At 45.2% G+C, this 16,375-nt stretch overlaps 2 protein-coding genes across 2 annotated transcripts; one reads left to right on the top strand and one right to left on the bottom strand.

Annotated features, from left to right (window-relative positions):
* Nucleotides 1–5,495: 5,495 nt before the first annotated feature.
* On the top strand, nt 5,496–9,831 carry LOC119316342 (squamosa promoter-binding-like protein 4). The gene is made up of 4 exons (XM_037590658.1): nt 5,496–5,978; nt 6,665–6,804; nt 7,100–7,321; nt 9,238–9,831. The coding sequence occupies exons 1-4, from the start codon at nt 5,659–5,661 to the stop codon at nt 9,540–9,542; spliced, it is 987 nt and encodes a 328-aa protein (XP_037446555.1). The 5' UTR covers nt 5,496–5,658; the 3' UTR covers nt 9,543–9,831.
* Nucleotides 9,832–10,445: 614 nt separating this feature from the next.
* Nucleotides 10,446–13,490, bottom strand: LOC119316341 (serine/threonine-protein kinase STY13-like). Its single transcript, XM_037590657.1, has 3 exons — nt 13,306–13,490; nt 11,877–12,884; nt 10,446–11,051 (listed from the first exon to the last, which is right to left on the bottom strand). The coding sequence occupies exons 2-3, from the start codon at nt 12,791–12,793 to the stop codon at nt 10,712–10,714; spliced, it is 1,257 nt and encodes a 418-aa protein (XP_037446554.1). The 5' UTR covers nt 12,794–12,884; nt 13,306–13,490; the 3' UTR covers nt 10,446–10,711.
* Between the last annotated feature and the right edge of the window lie 2,885 nt (nt 13,491–16,375).

The following is a 16,375-nucleotide window of genomic DNA, read 5'->3' as shown; positions in this document are numbered from 1 at the left end:
AGCGGATGGGAACCTTAAATCACGGCCGCTCCAGTATATATAGCGGAAACGCAGACGGTTTACGGGCCGCCCATAATAATTTTACGGGCCGTGCCATTTTTTCGGTATCTCAACAGGCCGGTTTTTTCACGCGTCCTGTTTATCCGTCGGAATTTAACGGGTCGGTGAGCTTTTAAAGGGTGTGCTAGAGATGCTTTTAGTCATGTATGTTGATAAACTAGTCTCATAAAAAGATTTATGCCCCCTGTTTAGCCAAGAAGGTACTTAAGCCTAACTGGTGAGCTCTTTGCAGTTTGCACCCTGCTAACCTAGTAGTCACACAATCGACTCATAGTTAATTCTTGAATTATTTAGCCCAGCCAGTCAATCCAGTGATTATCGTTGGATGTTTTCATACTAGAGTTTTTTCCTTGGATATTTTACCCCATATAAACAAAATACAGTGATATTTTTCCTGAGATGACTGCTTTTTTCTTCTTCAGAAAAGGGCATGGCCTGTTGAGAGAGAAAAATGGTATGATTTCGAAATGCAGTCATACTAGACTGTATATATTCCATATTATTTTGCAACTTCTCCAGATAATTTCACATGTTGACGCAAGTAACTACAGTTTGTAAACCTTTTGGCCGTGGAGAATTTCTGTACCTTGTACTAGCTAGCCTTTTGAGTCTCTGAACACCCAAATTGGAAAATGCTACGGCTAAAGCCGTCACTGTTCACCAATGACTTTGACCAAGTGAACAGAAGAGTACTAGTGAAGTGTTGAACTTTCAAAATTCCATGCTAGGTAATAAAAGTACACAAGATATCCCACGGCATGGTATGTCGGCAATAGACTACTACTAGTAATTAATCTAGTATGTATGCATCGACCAAACGTTGAGAAATATTCTATTCACACTACATTGGTTGGTGATGGTCACGAATCATTTTCTTGGGGCCAAAAGAGGATTAATCACTACTATTCTGGATGATATTGCACCTTTCCCCCCTCTTTCTTAGCGCATTCCTGCCCACACACCAGTTGCACATAACAATTCTACGCACGAAATGTCATTTCATTCATGATAATGCTATTCAATTAAGAACTCACAACCCATGTTGGCCGGTATCTACACACATAATAATTGATAGCAATTACCCCATACAAAATACTATTTCTTGATAATATGCTATCTAAGAGCATCTCCAATATAGGGCACCAAATTATGATTGGAGCAAAAACAGTTGCCACACCATAATTTTTTTATCTCCAAAAAAGTAAAAAAAAAAGGGTGCTCCAATAGATGTTCTAAAATAGAGCATTAGTGCTCCAATAGATGCCCTAAAATAGGAGTAAAAATAGTTGCCACACCATGATTTTTTTTATCTTCAAATGCACATGTATTTAACAAAATATGAACTATGACTGGTTGTTGTGGCATCAATATGAGATTTTCTTTCAAGCCATACATATCAACACATCTTCGGTGTTGTTGTACTTTGCGTCACTTCCCCATGGAGCGTCAAGAAAACTCTCATTGTCCATGTCAAGATTGTCCTCATCATATTGTGTTTCATATTCTTGGGAGGTAAAATATTGAGAGACAAAATCTTCATTTGCAATATTTGTGAATTGCAAGAATGAATCATCATTAACACTACAAATGCACACACAAAATTGAATATAAGCACACGTCATCTCATCATTGCATTCATCTCAACATGACAAAATTTGTTGAAAAGAATGTGACATTTCTTTTAACCTTCCTGTCATTTCATCTACCATGTTGCGGAGGACGGTGGCATGCATCGACGGCTCGTCCTCCATGGACGGAGGTGGCGAGGGAGGAGGCACGGAAGCAGCAATAGCCGTCGATGAAGTCGCATCAGTAAGAGACGAAACAGGGGGCATGGCAGTGATGGTCTTCGGTTTCTTCGCCCGGGACAAAGTCACAGAGGGTTCGTGCGGCGACCACTTCCTGCCGCCACCGTCTCATTGACTGGTCGTGATGGCCTTCTTCTTCTGTGGTAGCGGATCCATTTCCTCGGCAAGGATGGGTCATGGCGACGCTATAATATGCCGCACCAAGCAGGGGGCATGGTGGCAACGACGGCGGGAGCATCGGGAGAGGAGGATGTGGCCATAACGAGGAGCGTCGGAGCGGCGTCAGTAGCCACGGGGTCGAAGGATCCGTCCATGGGGCTTCGGCAGCGGTCAGGCGGGGGCGGCGGGCGTCGGGAGGCGGGGATGCGGGCGCGGCGCGGGAACTTTCAACGCGATGGTTGGCTACTTAAGCGTGACACTATTGTTTTGCGGCAACCGCCCAAGTGTTGCTAATTCGCAACACTTGGTGATGTATTTTCACGTGTTGTAAATTTAGAGTAATACTTTTTGCATATAGGGAACCTATTGGTGCGCCGTTTTCGCTCCCTCATGTCCTCATGATGTAAAAATGCCCTATTATAAGACACATATTGAAGATGCTCTTACTTTGCCGTGCTTCTATCGAGTTCTCGTGCGCGCCAATGAAACAAATGTTTGCCACCACCATAGACGATGACAAGATCACAGAATAAGAGCTTTTTGGTTCGAATGACTTATATACGATAACGGCTTATCATAGGTCAAAAGTTTACTTGTGTTTATTTTTTTATTTCCTGACAATGAAAAGGTTGCCACCATTGTAGGCGATGAGCGCCTCTAGGGGAGGAGTGATGACGGTGACACATGTGTGCTGTCTCGTCGAGTCCCTCTTCAAAGTGATGTGCGTGGTGTATCTTATGTGTGTCGCTCAACGGCTGTGATGTTTAATTAATTGGACAATCTATTTTTCATAATTAACTGAGCAACTCTTTTTTTCTTAATCAATATAGGAATCCTGCCATTTCAGAAAAGGCCGTGGAATAAGAGCCTTTTGATCTGAATGACTTTCATAAATCTTCATATCATCATGATTCTTGTAAATATTTATGTTGGTTGTTCAATTTGCAGAACTTTAATGAGAATTTCTTACTTATTACGAATTGTCAGTTGCCAAAATTCTTTGTAACTCTTACTTAGTCCATGACTATGCACATATACATATTCAACGTCACCATAATGTATATTCTTTTGTAAAATATTACTGTGATTTTTAGTGTTTAAATTATACTTTCATTCCTAAATATAAATCTTTGTAGAGATTCTAATATGGACTACATACAGAGCAAAATAAGTGAATCTACATTCTAAATTATGTCTATATACATCTGTATGTAGTTCATATTAAAATCTCTGCAATTCGTCTTGCAAACGATGCATGAACAGGTGACATCAGTCCGGACCTAACGGGCAGTGGCACAGGGTCCAGGGCACACAACTATTGGAGGAGGTGGAGGACAAGACTACCTGGGACTGGGAGCACAATGGGCGCTTCTCGGCCCGATTTGCTTATGCGGCAAAATTCATGGGGCTCGAAGTGTCACCAATGGCTGCCTTCACCTGGAAGTCCAAAGCGCCCTTGAAATGTCGTTTCTTTATGTTGTTGGCGAGCAAAAACAGATGTTGGACCTCTGATAGATTGGCCAGACGAGGACTGCCGCACCAAGACGCTTGCCCTCTGTGTGATCAGCATGAGGAGTCCATACAACATTTGCTAATCGATTGCGTGTTTGCAAAGCAAATCTGGCATGAGATGGGTGAGATGACATGACGTCCAGGGCTCGAGCAGCTGCAGGATGAGACCCTTAGAGAATGGTGTCTAAGACCACTGTTTAAAATATCTTCCGATATTCCGATAACTCGGCCGATTTATCGCTTACCGTTGTGTGAGCGATAAGCTAAATTGCCCGATAAATAAGCTGATATGGCGATAAATCAGCCGATATGCCGATAAAATGGCCGATTTACCCCTTATCATGGGTCGACCGATAAGTTCCCGATAAGCGATATCCCCAACATTGCCTAAGACAAGAACAAAACTCAAGACACCGGGGGTCGACAAGAGCTAAATGCATCCTAGCCATGTGGACAATCTGGAAACATTGAAACGACATCGTCTTCAATGAAGCTACCCCCTCACTTGCAAGGGCCATGGAACGCATCAGAGTGGAAGGAAAGCTCTGGGCCAAAGTAGGATTGTTCAAGGAAGACAATAGAGGCTTCGAGGAACTAGGTAGCAGGTGGGCCGCTCAAGAGTAATCCGTCTAGGTGTAGGGTGGTGTAAGGTGGAGTCGGGGATGTCCCCCCCGCATGTATAAGATGTAAAACTGGACATTTTAGTAGTCTTTCTTTCCCTCCTTCTATAAAGAATGATACACACACACTCGTGCGTATTCGAGAAAAATATTAAAATCTCTAAAAAGACTTATATTTAGAAACAAAGGGAGTACATGGGTGAGGTATATGAGAATGAGGATGTTTATTCAAATGTTTTTAAAAATATTTAAGTTTATCAAAAATTGAAGCAACTTGGAGATCATTTTCGGGTTTTGTTTACTTTATCCAGATAACTCTTTTTCCTTTTGGCTAAAATCAGTTTGATGTAAATTAGTTTTTGTTCTTCTAAAAGTTAATGCTAATAGATAGAGCATCCAAAATAAGTTGTGAAAATGCACAAGCTGTGTCCAGCTATCCACAAACGGGGCTGCTACAAATCATATTCAGCCGTTCGATCGGCGCATTGGTGGCCGTTGAATTACAACGACGCCACGACAACAACGAGTCAACGCAGCGTCAGTGCAGTCCCAGCGGAGCTCTCCAACGCAACACCATGGATGGCGTCCGGCGAGCTCCATTGCAATCCCAGCGCAGCTCCGATGCAGCACCAACGCTCCGGCAAAGCTTCATTGCAACTCCGGCCAAGCTGCAATGCAGCCTCGGCGGAGCTCCAATGCAGCGCAGACGGCTCTGGCGAAGCTCCATTGCAACTCCGGTCAAGCTCCATTGCAGCCCTACCGGAGCTCCATCGAGTGTCGACGTGTCCGGCGAAGCTCCATTGCAACTCCCGTCGAGCTCCATTGCAGCCCGGCGTAGTCCAAGGCAGCACCGACAGCTCCGGCTCCATGGGTCGCATGTCGCTTGCTGCACTGCAGCTCCCCGGCGATTCGCGTTGTGGCGTCACTGGTCAACGGCGAGATCATGGAGTCGCAGTGCTGCCGTGGTCACGCCTAGAAAAAGGAGAAGAAGCAGGTGGAGCGGTGGCGGCAGCTGGTGGTGCCTGCAGCAGCGGGTTGGGTTGGCTCATGCAGCGGTGGTTGCCGCGACGACGGGCCGGTGGCCGGTGGCGGCTTGCTTATCCTGCATCGGGAGGAGATGGGGATTTGCTTCTGCAGCGGTAGGAGATGAGGGATACGAAAGGCACGCGGAGAGGATAAGGTTGCTAGGTCCACGCCACGCGGGACACGCGTCGCTAGGACGAGGCGACTTACGTGTCGCTGTTATAAGTTGGATGAAAATAAACGATTTCCATCCACAATCCACTTATGGCAAGCCAAGCATAGAAAAATGGTGGGAAAGAACAAGAAAGGGGAAAATGAGAGAGAGAGGGGACCGAACACTAAAAAAGACTTTGCCTTTTCTATTCCAAGTCTCTCTTCCCCCATCCCTGCTTCTCTTCTTCTCCTGCACAGTCCACACTGTTCATCTCCTCTTCGATCCCCAAATCCCAAGCTGACCAACCAAGCCCCCGCCCCGCATGGAGTGGACGGCCCCGAAGTCCACCCCGCTCTCCCCGCCCCACCTCCTCTGGGACTGGGGCGACGCCGCCGCGCCGGGCTCCTCCGGCGAGGCGGCGGGGAGGCGCGGGAAGGAGAAGCGGGCCAGGGGGGAGGCGGCCGGCGGAGGAGGCGGAGGCGGAGGAGGAGGGGGCGTGAGGTGCCAGGTGGAGGGCTGCGGGGTCGAGCTCCGCGACGCCAAGGAGTACCACCGGAAGCACCGGGTCTGCGAGGCCCACACCAAGTTCCCCCGCGTCGTCGTCGCCGGCCAGGAGCGCCGCTTCTGCCAGCAGTGCAGCCGGTGGGTGTTTCTTGACGCTCCGAGGTTGTTCGCCGGAGTTTATTCTTGCACCCTGGCTGCTCGCCGGAGCCGTGCTTTTCTTTGACTTCTGCGATTGCCCTCTCTCTTTCTCCCTCTCTCTCTCTGCAAAGCTGCAAGCTCGATCTTTCTGCGATTGCTCTTGCTCTACTCCGCGCGTGTCTTTCGTTCTTGGAATTCCGGGAAGCAGGAGATTCAACGACCCCCCGTCTATCTGCGAACTCCGCACTTCCTTAGACCATGGTGCAAACGCGCCGCGCTATAATTCTGTTCGTCGTCAGTTGATTAATCCGGGAGCCTTGTGTTTTTGTGTGTGTCCGGAAACTGTGGTTATCCTGTGCGGGTACGGCTTGTTTCCCGATTTGGGAGGCGAAGATGCCTTTTCCCCACAATTATAGTACTGTCGACCTGTGGAGAATCGTGCTGCATGGCATGGCTGAACGGCTGTGCAAGACCTGTTTCCAGTTTTGGCAGGGCACTTGTCCCGCGCGTGTGTGCACTGTTGGGCTGAAGTTCTGTTGTGCTGTGGCTACTGTGATTCAGTTACTGTGTGGAGATTTCTCCTCTGTGTATGCATACTCTTAGATCTTAGTTGGTACATATATAAGTAGTCTATATTTGCAGTACTGTCTGTGGTTTTGCTGATTGCCTGGCCTTTGGTGATCAAGGTTCCATGCGCTGTCCGAGTTCGACCAGAAGAAGAGGAGCTGCCGGAGGCGGCTGTCCGATCACAATGCTCGGCGCCGGAAACCACAGCCAGACGCATTCTCCTTTACACCGGCAAGGCTCCCGTCGTCATTGGTGTTTGGTAATATGTCCATACTTTAAGTGGGTAATTATGCGGGATTTGTATTTTTCCTTGCTCTCCACACCATATCGCACTGAAACTACTGTTCTTTATGCTTAATTGGCTGGTTGTGAGTTGAACTTCTTCGATAAATTGTGTTTGAGCTAGGTATGAGTTTCGGCTTTCGCTAATGCCATGATTAGTCAGAAATTATCTTCAATAGTTGATATATGAGATGATAGCTAGTCGTTTGATTTTTTTTTTACTTTCTTATACCTTTTACAAATAATAAATGCTTTTGCCATTGATGTTACAGATGATAGACGGCAAATAAGTTTTGTCTGGAATAAAGATCCACTCAGCCATGCAAGGCCTTTCCCATGTTCTCCATGGGACAGCCCATCTGACTTCAAGCTTCCGCAAGTGAAGGAAATAAGAGAAGTATCAATCAATGGACAAGTTCATTTTGATAAATCTCATCTACCCAATGCTGTTCCAGCACTGAGTCATGACATAGCTGAGCTGCTACCAATGAAAGGTATGATTTGTCAGTCATTTTGTATCTATCGCAGTTCACATCGATGAAAAAGCTGCGTGCTAGTATCTTCTTTCCTAGGTGGTCTGGCACATTTATTACGGGCAAAAAATGTTACATGTAATGTAGGCCTCTTTGATTCGTGGGATTCCAAAAACATCAGAACAGGGAAAAGTTGGATTGTAATACCATGCCATCTTGAATCCCACAGGATTGAAAGATGTTTGATTGTACATAGAAAATAATAATATAGGAATCATCCCAACTGGTTTGAGTCAATTGATTATTTTAGAATGGAGTACAGAAGACCTGTAGGAAAAATTCCTACGGGTTACCATCCTACATATTGAACAACCAGCATAGGAAAAATTCTTGAACATGACAAACGTATAAAATTTCCTATGAAAATCCTTGAATCGGAGAGAGCAAACTCCGGTTCTCTGTTCGGAAAAGTCAGCACTATAAAAATGTGGTTCCACTCCACCCAGTCAGACCGAGGAGGATGCTTTCTTGGCCTTCACTCATTCTCTAACATATGTGAATCTTACACTACAAAGCTTACTTTGAACTAGCTAGGCGCTGTTTAGGTTTTCACCCGGTTTTCCTTGATGAGCCAATCAGCCCGCTTTTTCACTTATTCTTTTTTGGCACTCGCTTTTATGCGGTGCATTCCTCTTTCTGGCTGTTCTTGTAAGGCCCCTTTCTAATCAATGGATTTGGCACTCTCCTGCCAACATTCATTTTTTTTTCTTTGAACTCCTGCTGTTCACGAGCATTTATAGTTCCCAACAAGTGGGAATGTTTCCCCATTAAAAAATGTCATCATTGATATATATACTCCTCTGTTCACAAATGTAAAACGTTTTGGCTGTTTAAACTGCCAAAATGTCTTGCATTTGTGAACAGAGGGAGTAGTTAGTCTTTGCTCTTTGGTTCCAAAGCCTTGATGGCTTTACATTTAAGAATCAGAAAAAATACTCATTGTAGATTAACTGATTGCTCTTTGGTTCCAAAGCCTTGATGGCTTTACATTTAAGAATCAGGAAAAAGAATCATTGTAGATTAAATGAACTGGACTGTTAGAGAAAAAAGAGGTTTTATGCTAGATTGTGTGGCAAAATTTATGTTTTGTGTAGTTTTTCAGCCTGAGGTGATTTGACTTAAGTTGTTTTTCAGTATTGACATATATTACTAGTTTTCCTGCACCTACATATAAACGTTAGTATGCTTGGATATATGTAGTTAAATGTCCTACTTACAACATGATTAATCAGTTAATCACTACTATGAATTTCCGTTGGAACAACTTGCACCTACATTGCACTGGATTAATTGGGCTTCAGGTATAGCTGAAATAACAATTATAATGATACCAATTTTTTTATAACAATGAATATCACACATTTAAAACTACAATCAATAGTGATCTTGTGGTTAGACAGCTCTGTATTGCATAAAGAATGATATCAAATAGCTGATCTTGTATATTCAAATGTTTGTCACGACCCATGTGAAAAAATGGTGTCATGGCAAATACTTTTGGTAATATGCATAAGTAAGCATAGGAACTCTCAAATTCACTTTGGTATGTCCATTCACTCCTTGATAGTGAATAATAGACTGTTGAGTCTCATGCCTCAAAACAGTTAAAACCAAAAGCTTAAGCTGACGAGGAAAGGTGGGCAATATACTCATAATTCAACATGGAGGACTAGTTATATATAACCAAATATACTGCAGTTTGCTTGTCAGCAATTCTGCTCAATTGTTTTCGATCGAAATATATCTCGAATGCATATGAGCCACATGATGTTCGTTCACCTTTGTAGATATCTCTGCTCCCAACATTTGGATGTTCTTGAGTGTCCATACTTTGGTGAGGGAATCCTTTTGATTGACCGATTGATGAATTCCTGTAGGTCCGGACGCATCTGTAACCGCTTCAAAATTAGGTGGAGCACCGGATCTTCAGCGTGCTCTCTCTCTTCTGTCAGCTAGTTCTTGTGGATTACCTGATCCTGTACAGCAAGCATCTTGTCTCGTCCAATTCACTGGTGCCAGCCAAAACAGCCGGGGCCCTTCACCACATGGAGGGAGCCCTCCATCGGCGTCCTGTGCCGAAGGACAGCCCATGGCACCATCGCCTCAGTTCGTCCGTTTCACCATGGATGGCGCCAGCAGTGGCTATGAATCCACTTTCTTTGGCGTAAACCGGATGAATTGATGCGCGAGACGCACTGTATGATTTTGGATCTACAGCCAGGAAGAGCTTATGCAAGAACTGCTCCTGTCAACTACTATCAGAGTGGAAAATCTCACTGTTAATGTTACCTACATACTCATTGGTCACCTTGTTATTTTTCCATTGTACAACCCTGCTGCCATTTGTTGGCTCGTTTTGAAACCATTGTTGATGAATCTGGACATGATTTGTTTCATAAAGTGACGACTTGTATATTTTCTTCTCCCTGACAAGCCATTTGCACCAGTAATCTCCATTACTGATTTGCGGCGATCTTTTTTACCATTTGCTACGCCGGAAGAGGGGTATCATAGACGATATGATTTCATATTTGTTATGCAGATAACACTAATTTGTTTCATTGCGCAGGCCGAAGAGAACAGTCTAATTTGACTTGCCCACAATTTAAATTATAATTTTGTTCTGTAGAACGTGCACACACATACATCAAAGAACAGACTATAATCATATAATTCCAGGTAATGAAAGCGATCCTGTCTCCTCAAAGCAAACTATCCAAACAGCTCGCGTTAGGACACACAAGATGTAGAACCGGGTCACCATCACGGTTGTCTTCAATATAAATCAGCCTGAATCTGGTCAGTATGTGGCTGATACTGAGGCAGAACAGACACTAAAATATACAGCTCAACAAGTTGTGATTTTCAAAATGAAACCACCAGCTGGATTGCTCATATGTTGAAGTGTCACCATGATTATCATAAACTTTGGATCAAGTGACAATGATTGATCCAATTGACAGGTTACCAACCAAGCAAGAATTGGTGTAAGAAAAAGGCAAAAATATTATGAACCACAACATAGTGTCCAGGCAACCGACACCACAGAAATCAACATGATGAAGAACAACAGCACGCAAATGCGAAGCACAAACTTGCACGAGTACAAGAGCAAGCGGATATTATTAACACGGAAAAGCTCCATTTGGTCTTTGTTAGCATACAAGGCAACATCTATACGAAATTACTTTTACTTGAGGTGTGCAACTTACACAAGACAGAATGCGCACTGGTAAAGGCACACAGACCCCACCCATTGACAACGATGAACACATTGGCATTGCCTCTTTTCTTCATCCTTACCTGTTTTCTTCCCTAATGCCCGCTGCGATAGTCTAACCTGCTTTAGTTTCAGTCGGTGGTCATGGGTTCAGCAACGCAGCAGCGGAAGCGTGCTTTACGGACATGGCTCACAACCTCCATCTCGGCGTTCTCAAGCATGCAGACGATCTCGGTGAATGGTGGGCGAACTTCAGCGTTTGCATCCCAACAGCGCGTCATGATGTGGGTTAGGGAAGGCAGGCAGTCATGTGGGATTGCTGGACGAGCACCCTTATTTACAACAGCAAAAGCCGCCTGAACAGCTGTCATGTTTGTGAAAGGAAGCATGCCAGTTATAAGCTCCCACAAGACAATCCCAAAGCTGTAGACATCAACCTTATGATCATAAGGCCTGTGCTGGATCATTTCCCTGCACACAAAAAAGACCAACCACTACATCATCAATTATATACACAGCATAATGCTGGAATTTTGGCGAGAGAGGAGCAAACAGAAGCAGCTTGTTACTATGAGACAGTCGAAGTGAAACAATTCTCTACCATTTCTCCATGTATGCAAAGAGAATTTAATATATAAAACAGAAAAGGGAAAATTGTATGCTAGTTATGTTACTGGTATAATAGCCCGCCACTGTACCCTACTACCCTACTGTTGAGAAAACAGTTGCCAACTCTGCAATATTTCAATTTTGATTACGATGGACCATGCTTTGTATGGACAAAAAGTTGGAACTGTTGTATAATAGACTTGCTTTGTTAATAATTATAAGGTTAGTCCAACCTTCAATCGTTTCAGGGGTGCAGCAGAAGGCTGTTAATCAGATGCAAAATTAAGATGGCACTAGGTAGATGATACTTCTGTTTAACACAAGGCAACAACGTGTACAGTTTGAGTTATATGAGAGCCCGGTGCATACAATTGGAGCATCCAGGTACATTGTGGGGAAAAAATCTCTATGGACAGTTTGTAAATATCACACTACAGTAATAGATTATTGGCAAGCAGTTGAATGTTCTACGGTGAAGGTTTGACAACTGTATAAGCGGATACAGGATTTGGCATGTGCAAATAAATTAAATGACAAACACCATAGATTTCAAATGTTGAAGATAACTATATACTCCATCCGTTCCAAAATAGATGACTCAATTTTATACTAACTTTGTACTAAAGTCAGGTCATCTATTTTGGAACGGAGGGGGTACATATGAAACCAAACATCAATTGAACTTACGGTGCCATCCAGCGGTAGGTTCCTGTCTCTGGTGTCATCCCCTCTGTTTTCACTTCAATTCGAGCAACTCCAAAGTCAGCAATCTTAATGGATCTGTCTGCTGCAATTAGAAGATTATCCGACTTCAGGTCCCTGTGGATAAATCCCAAAGCATGCACATATGCCATTCCCCTCGCAACATCCAATGCTTGTTTGACAGCCAGCCTCAAAGGTACCGACTTGTTCTGCCTTTTTGCCAGGAACTGCCTGACTGAGCCACCTTTTGCATACTCAGTAATAATGCACCACACAATTGACTTCCTGCAAGCCCCTATAAATCTTACTATATTTGGGTGCCTTAGGGTAGATAACATCATAACTTCTTGGACAAACTGCTGTTCCAACGATTGTGCTCTCTCGATATCATTTTCAGGCTTCTCCAGCAGCTTAATGGCAACATCTTCTCCAATGTAGGTACCCCGGTACAGCTTCCCAAAGGCTCCCTGTGCAAAGGGAACCCCCATATCCAACCTCCCCAGATCAATGGCCCACTGCTGGTACTTGCTAAGTATCTCTGTTGGATGATTTGGGTCCATCAGAACCCTGGCCAATGCATCTTCATTTAGGGTGTGCGCAGCCACACGGTTGGGACGAAAGACGCTGTTGCCAACCGAATAGCTTGCAGTCGGGGCATCACGGAGGCCCGGGTGCTTAAGTATGACGGTGCGGGACTCGTTCGAGCCCACACTGCTGTTGTCCACAGACATGGTAACGGAGCCACCGGCGAGGTTGTAGTTGTCAGTGCTGTCGACAGACATGTGGGAGCCCTCCCCAATTTTCTGATAGTAGGGCATGCTGAAGAAGCCATTGAACTCGTTCTCTTGCATCCCCTTGCCGCCACCGCCAACCATGCCATGAAACCTTGTCCCTTCAGCCATGTCAGAAGATCCAAATGCTACAACTCGAGCTGCTGCAGATTAACTGTACATCCTCAACTAAGAAATGCTCTCTTCCGTACACCCACGAGACCTGCAATTATAGCAAGCTGAACATTAGAAATGAGTTATCAAGCATACACAGCATGTAATTCTCGTTTGAAAGTACCAAAATCGCTTATCTTACAACCAAGAACATTTTCTGTAAATGACAGATATAATATTTTTTTGCCCATTTTCTGTAAATACCAAAATTACATCTATACTACATGTCTACACACGAACTTTAAGCCCTTCAACCTAGAAAAACAAGAAAAATTCCTCCAGACCCTTCCCAGCTCGATCGCCCATCCCTCCAAAATCCGTCAACCAGGCGCAACAACCCAGCACACGGTGAGGCGCAAACGACCCATCTGCCTCCAAATCGCGCGAAAAACCAGCAATCGATCACCCGAAAAACTAACAGCCGCGCGATTGGGGACCGAATTGGGCGTGAGCGAGGCGGGACTTCTTACCCCGGCAGGAAGCAGGCCGATCAGGCAGGCGGCGAGGGGCGGGATCGCGGGGGCGGAGGGGAGGAGAAGGATTCCGAATTGGCGTGTGGGGCTTGCTGCTCGGCGCTGGCTTTGCTTTTCTCCGGAGACCGGAGCAGAGACGACGACTCCAGAGTGGGAAAGTGGGGGGAGGGGTTGGAGAGAGAGGGGGCGGAGGGAGGAAGTCGTTAGTGTGGCTGCCGTTTATGGTTTACACCCCGAGCTTCTGGGTTTCTTGGTTCAGTCCTTCCCTCACCGCCTTGGCTGCAAAAATAGGAAGAAAAAAAATAGAACGTAGGCCGTTGGATCTGGGATGGATGGCCTGGATTTGTCATGTGGGAGCCATCGAAAGGGCCTGCTTTCGATATAGGTGTTAGCCAGGCGGTTTTCGACAAAACGATCAAAGTTGTTCGACTGCTCTCCCGCTCGAATTTGGTGCGTTCGTCCGGGATCGGATGGTCCATGTTGAATTTTTCTGTTTTTGCACCCTAAGAGATGCTTGTATTGTAGTATCCTCCTTTGTTCTTCAGCTCAATGGCGCGAAAAGTTAAATTTGCACCAATATACGATATGACGAAAGATATAGCAAGAATGGTGATATATTGGTGGCAGGTTCCTCTTCTTTCATCTTCCGGAATACACAAGAGCTTCACGCATCGTTTTGTAGTTGCATTGATGGTTTGTTCACCCTTTCTCAGAATGTGCGGGCTGTGGTGTTTGAAGTTGCATTGATGGTATGTTCATATTTTTCCTCTTGTAGCACGCAAGATCTTTTGTGTTCTACCATTAAGAAATGTAGAATCGGTTACAAGAAAGAGTGATTGGGGGTGACCATCCGCACTTTGTGCCACATTGCCATCGAAGACCGACACGGACTACTCACACTTGGCTGTTAGACTCCCTACCCTACATGTTTATTGCCACACCATAAGCCATAGTGTCCACGCAATACAGATGTGCTTGACAACTATGAAAGTCAATGAAGTGACGTTGTTGAAGGCGTGTTGACTCCATTCCGGGCAAATGAAGCTCATGGTGAGGATGGTGAGAGAATTTAGCTATTTATGCTTTACACCACCAGCGGAGGCGCTAACGACTATCCATCAGTTGACCAAGTTCATCGAATGAGTGGGATATGTATCCCAATCCATGCGGTTGAAGAACCTAAGAATAGACTCGGTGAGAAAGAACGCTCGACCATGAGTTGGTTAGTATATTTCGGCTTATGAAGGCAAATCTAGCAGTTCGATTGGTGCAGCATACACCCCATGCTTGGAGACCATTTAAATTCCAACCCCGATTTTTGAGGAACAACCAATCAAATAAATTCAATCTCGGAGATGCCCGAGAACACTATAGTTCTCTGCACCTAACATCCACGTCGATCTCAGAAAGAAGGCATAATATATCGACTCCGTTATGTATTGGCCAGGCCCATCTGAATCCGTCGGAGGAGCTAGGGATGGACTACCATTGAGCGCCCACAACCATCCATGGCATGGATGACTTGTGAGTAGGAATTTGCTGAACAACACATTTTACTTGTAGTTGCATTGTGTGCTTCGTTTCATCATTATTTTTCTCGGCATATGTAAGAGCTCGGTGCACCATTTTGTACTTACATTGAGATGCGGTCATAGTTTTTTACCCTAGAATAAGCAAGATCTTTGTTGGCATTGGTAGATGTAGACATGATCCATTCACCCTTTCCCCGGATACACAAGAGATTTGTGCAACATTCATTACAAAATGCATAATTAGTTACAAAAAAGAATGATTAGGGGGTGACTACCCTAGTCTATGCCACATTACCACCGGAGAACCACTCGGACTACTCACGCTCGTCTACTAGAGACCCTACCCTATGTTTTTGTTGCCGCACCACAAGCCATAGTCTCCATTTATTACAAAGATGATTGGTAACCATGAAGGTCAAGGAATAGATGTTCTTGAATGTGCATTGATTCCATTCCTGCCAAATGCAATTTATCGTGAAAATGGTGAGGGGATTTAGCTCTTTGCACTTCACGCCACCAGCCAAGGTGATGATGTCTGTGCACCAGTCTCAGCATATGTCCCCTAATCCAAGTGGTTGAAGACCTGAAACCATATTTTCCTTGAGCACTGGACAATGAGGTGGTGAATGCATTTGGGCTCCTGAAGGCAAAGCGAGTAGGCCCGTGGTGCGGCATTCCCCGTGATTGAAGATGATATAAAGTCCAACACAGAAATGTGAGGACTAGCCAGCCGAAGAACATCAGTCTGGGAAGTGCCCAAGAAGACCATAGTTGCTTCACACCTGACAACTACATCGATCTCACAAAGAACGAAAGATATTTGAGCGATGGAATCAGACCATGTTCGGAATGGCACATAGCATGCTCAAGGCCAACCTGGTGCCGAGCACGTATTGGGGGAGGTCACGCTCATGACCGTCTTTATCCTCGACCATTCCTTCACAAGGAGTGTCGAATGCTAGATGCCTTACGAGTCGTGGTACGTGAAGAAGCTAGACGTGCACATCCTTTGATTCTTCGGGTGCATTGGGCATGTTAAGACGACACACCCACACCTGAATAAGCTCAATGATCGGAGCACCCCAATGGTATTCTTTGGCTATGATACATGATCTAAGGCATACAAGATGTATGACCTAGTCCCGAAGCGCGTGCACATCTCCCACGGCGTTGTCTTTGATGAGGAGGCACTTTGGGGATGGGAGGCGCCGGAGAGGCGCTAGTGAGCAGCTCCTTCATTGTGGAGTACATGGTGTGCACAAGTGTTAGTGTTCGGGAAGCAACCCCGAGCACAATAGTGACCCTGGGTAAAGCAATTTCGAGCACTACGACCCCAAGCCCAGTGGTTCGGAGCATAGTGGGCACAACAACCCTACGCTCAGCGACCCCAGACACACGAAGTGAGGTCGAGCCAGTTCACTTTGCAACTCCACCGATCGCGAGGTCGGACCTGATCGACGTTGATGACAGCACCGGTGCCTCACACCAGTACCGAAGCATCGATGACCTTCTCATCGAGCTACCATAGTTGGCGG

The sequence above is a fragment of the Triticum dicoccoides genome, chromosome 6A, assembly GCF_002162155.2.
Source record: "Triticum dicoccoides isolate Atlit2015 ecotype Zavitan chromosome 6A, WEW_v2.0, whole genome shotgun sequence".
NCBI lineage: Eukaryota > Viridiplantae > Streptophyta > Magnoliopsida > Poales > Poaceae > Triticum > Triticum dicoccoides.
The sequence above is the reverse complement of the archived record's forward strand: the minus strand, read 5'-3'. Positions and strand labels throughout refer to the sequence as shown.

Coding starts and splice junctions, on each gene's coding strand:
- LOC119316342 (XM_037590658.1), top strand. CDS start 5,659: ATGGAGTGGACGGCCCCGAAGTCCACCCCGCTCTCCCCGCCCCACCTC. Junction 5,979..6,664: donor TTCTGCCAGCAGTGCAGCCG/GTGGGTGTTTCT, acceptor TTGGTGATCAAG/GTTCCATGCGCTGTCCGAGT. Junction 6,805..7,099: donor CCCGTCGTCATTGGTGTTTG/GTAATATGTCCA, acceptor TTGATGTTACAG/ATGATAGACGGCAAATAAGT.
- LOC119316341 (XM_037590657.1), bottom strand. CDS start 12,793: ATGGCTGAAGGGACAAGGTTTCATGGCATGGTTGGCGGTGGCGGCAAG. Junction 11,052..11,876: donor ACCTACCGCTGGATGGCACC/GTAAGTTCAATT, acceptor TTTTGTGTGCAG/GGAAATGATCCAGCACAGGC.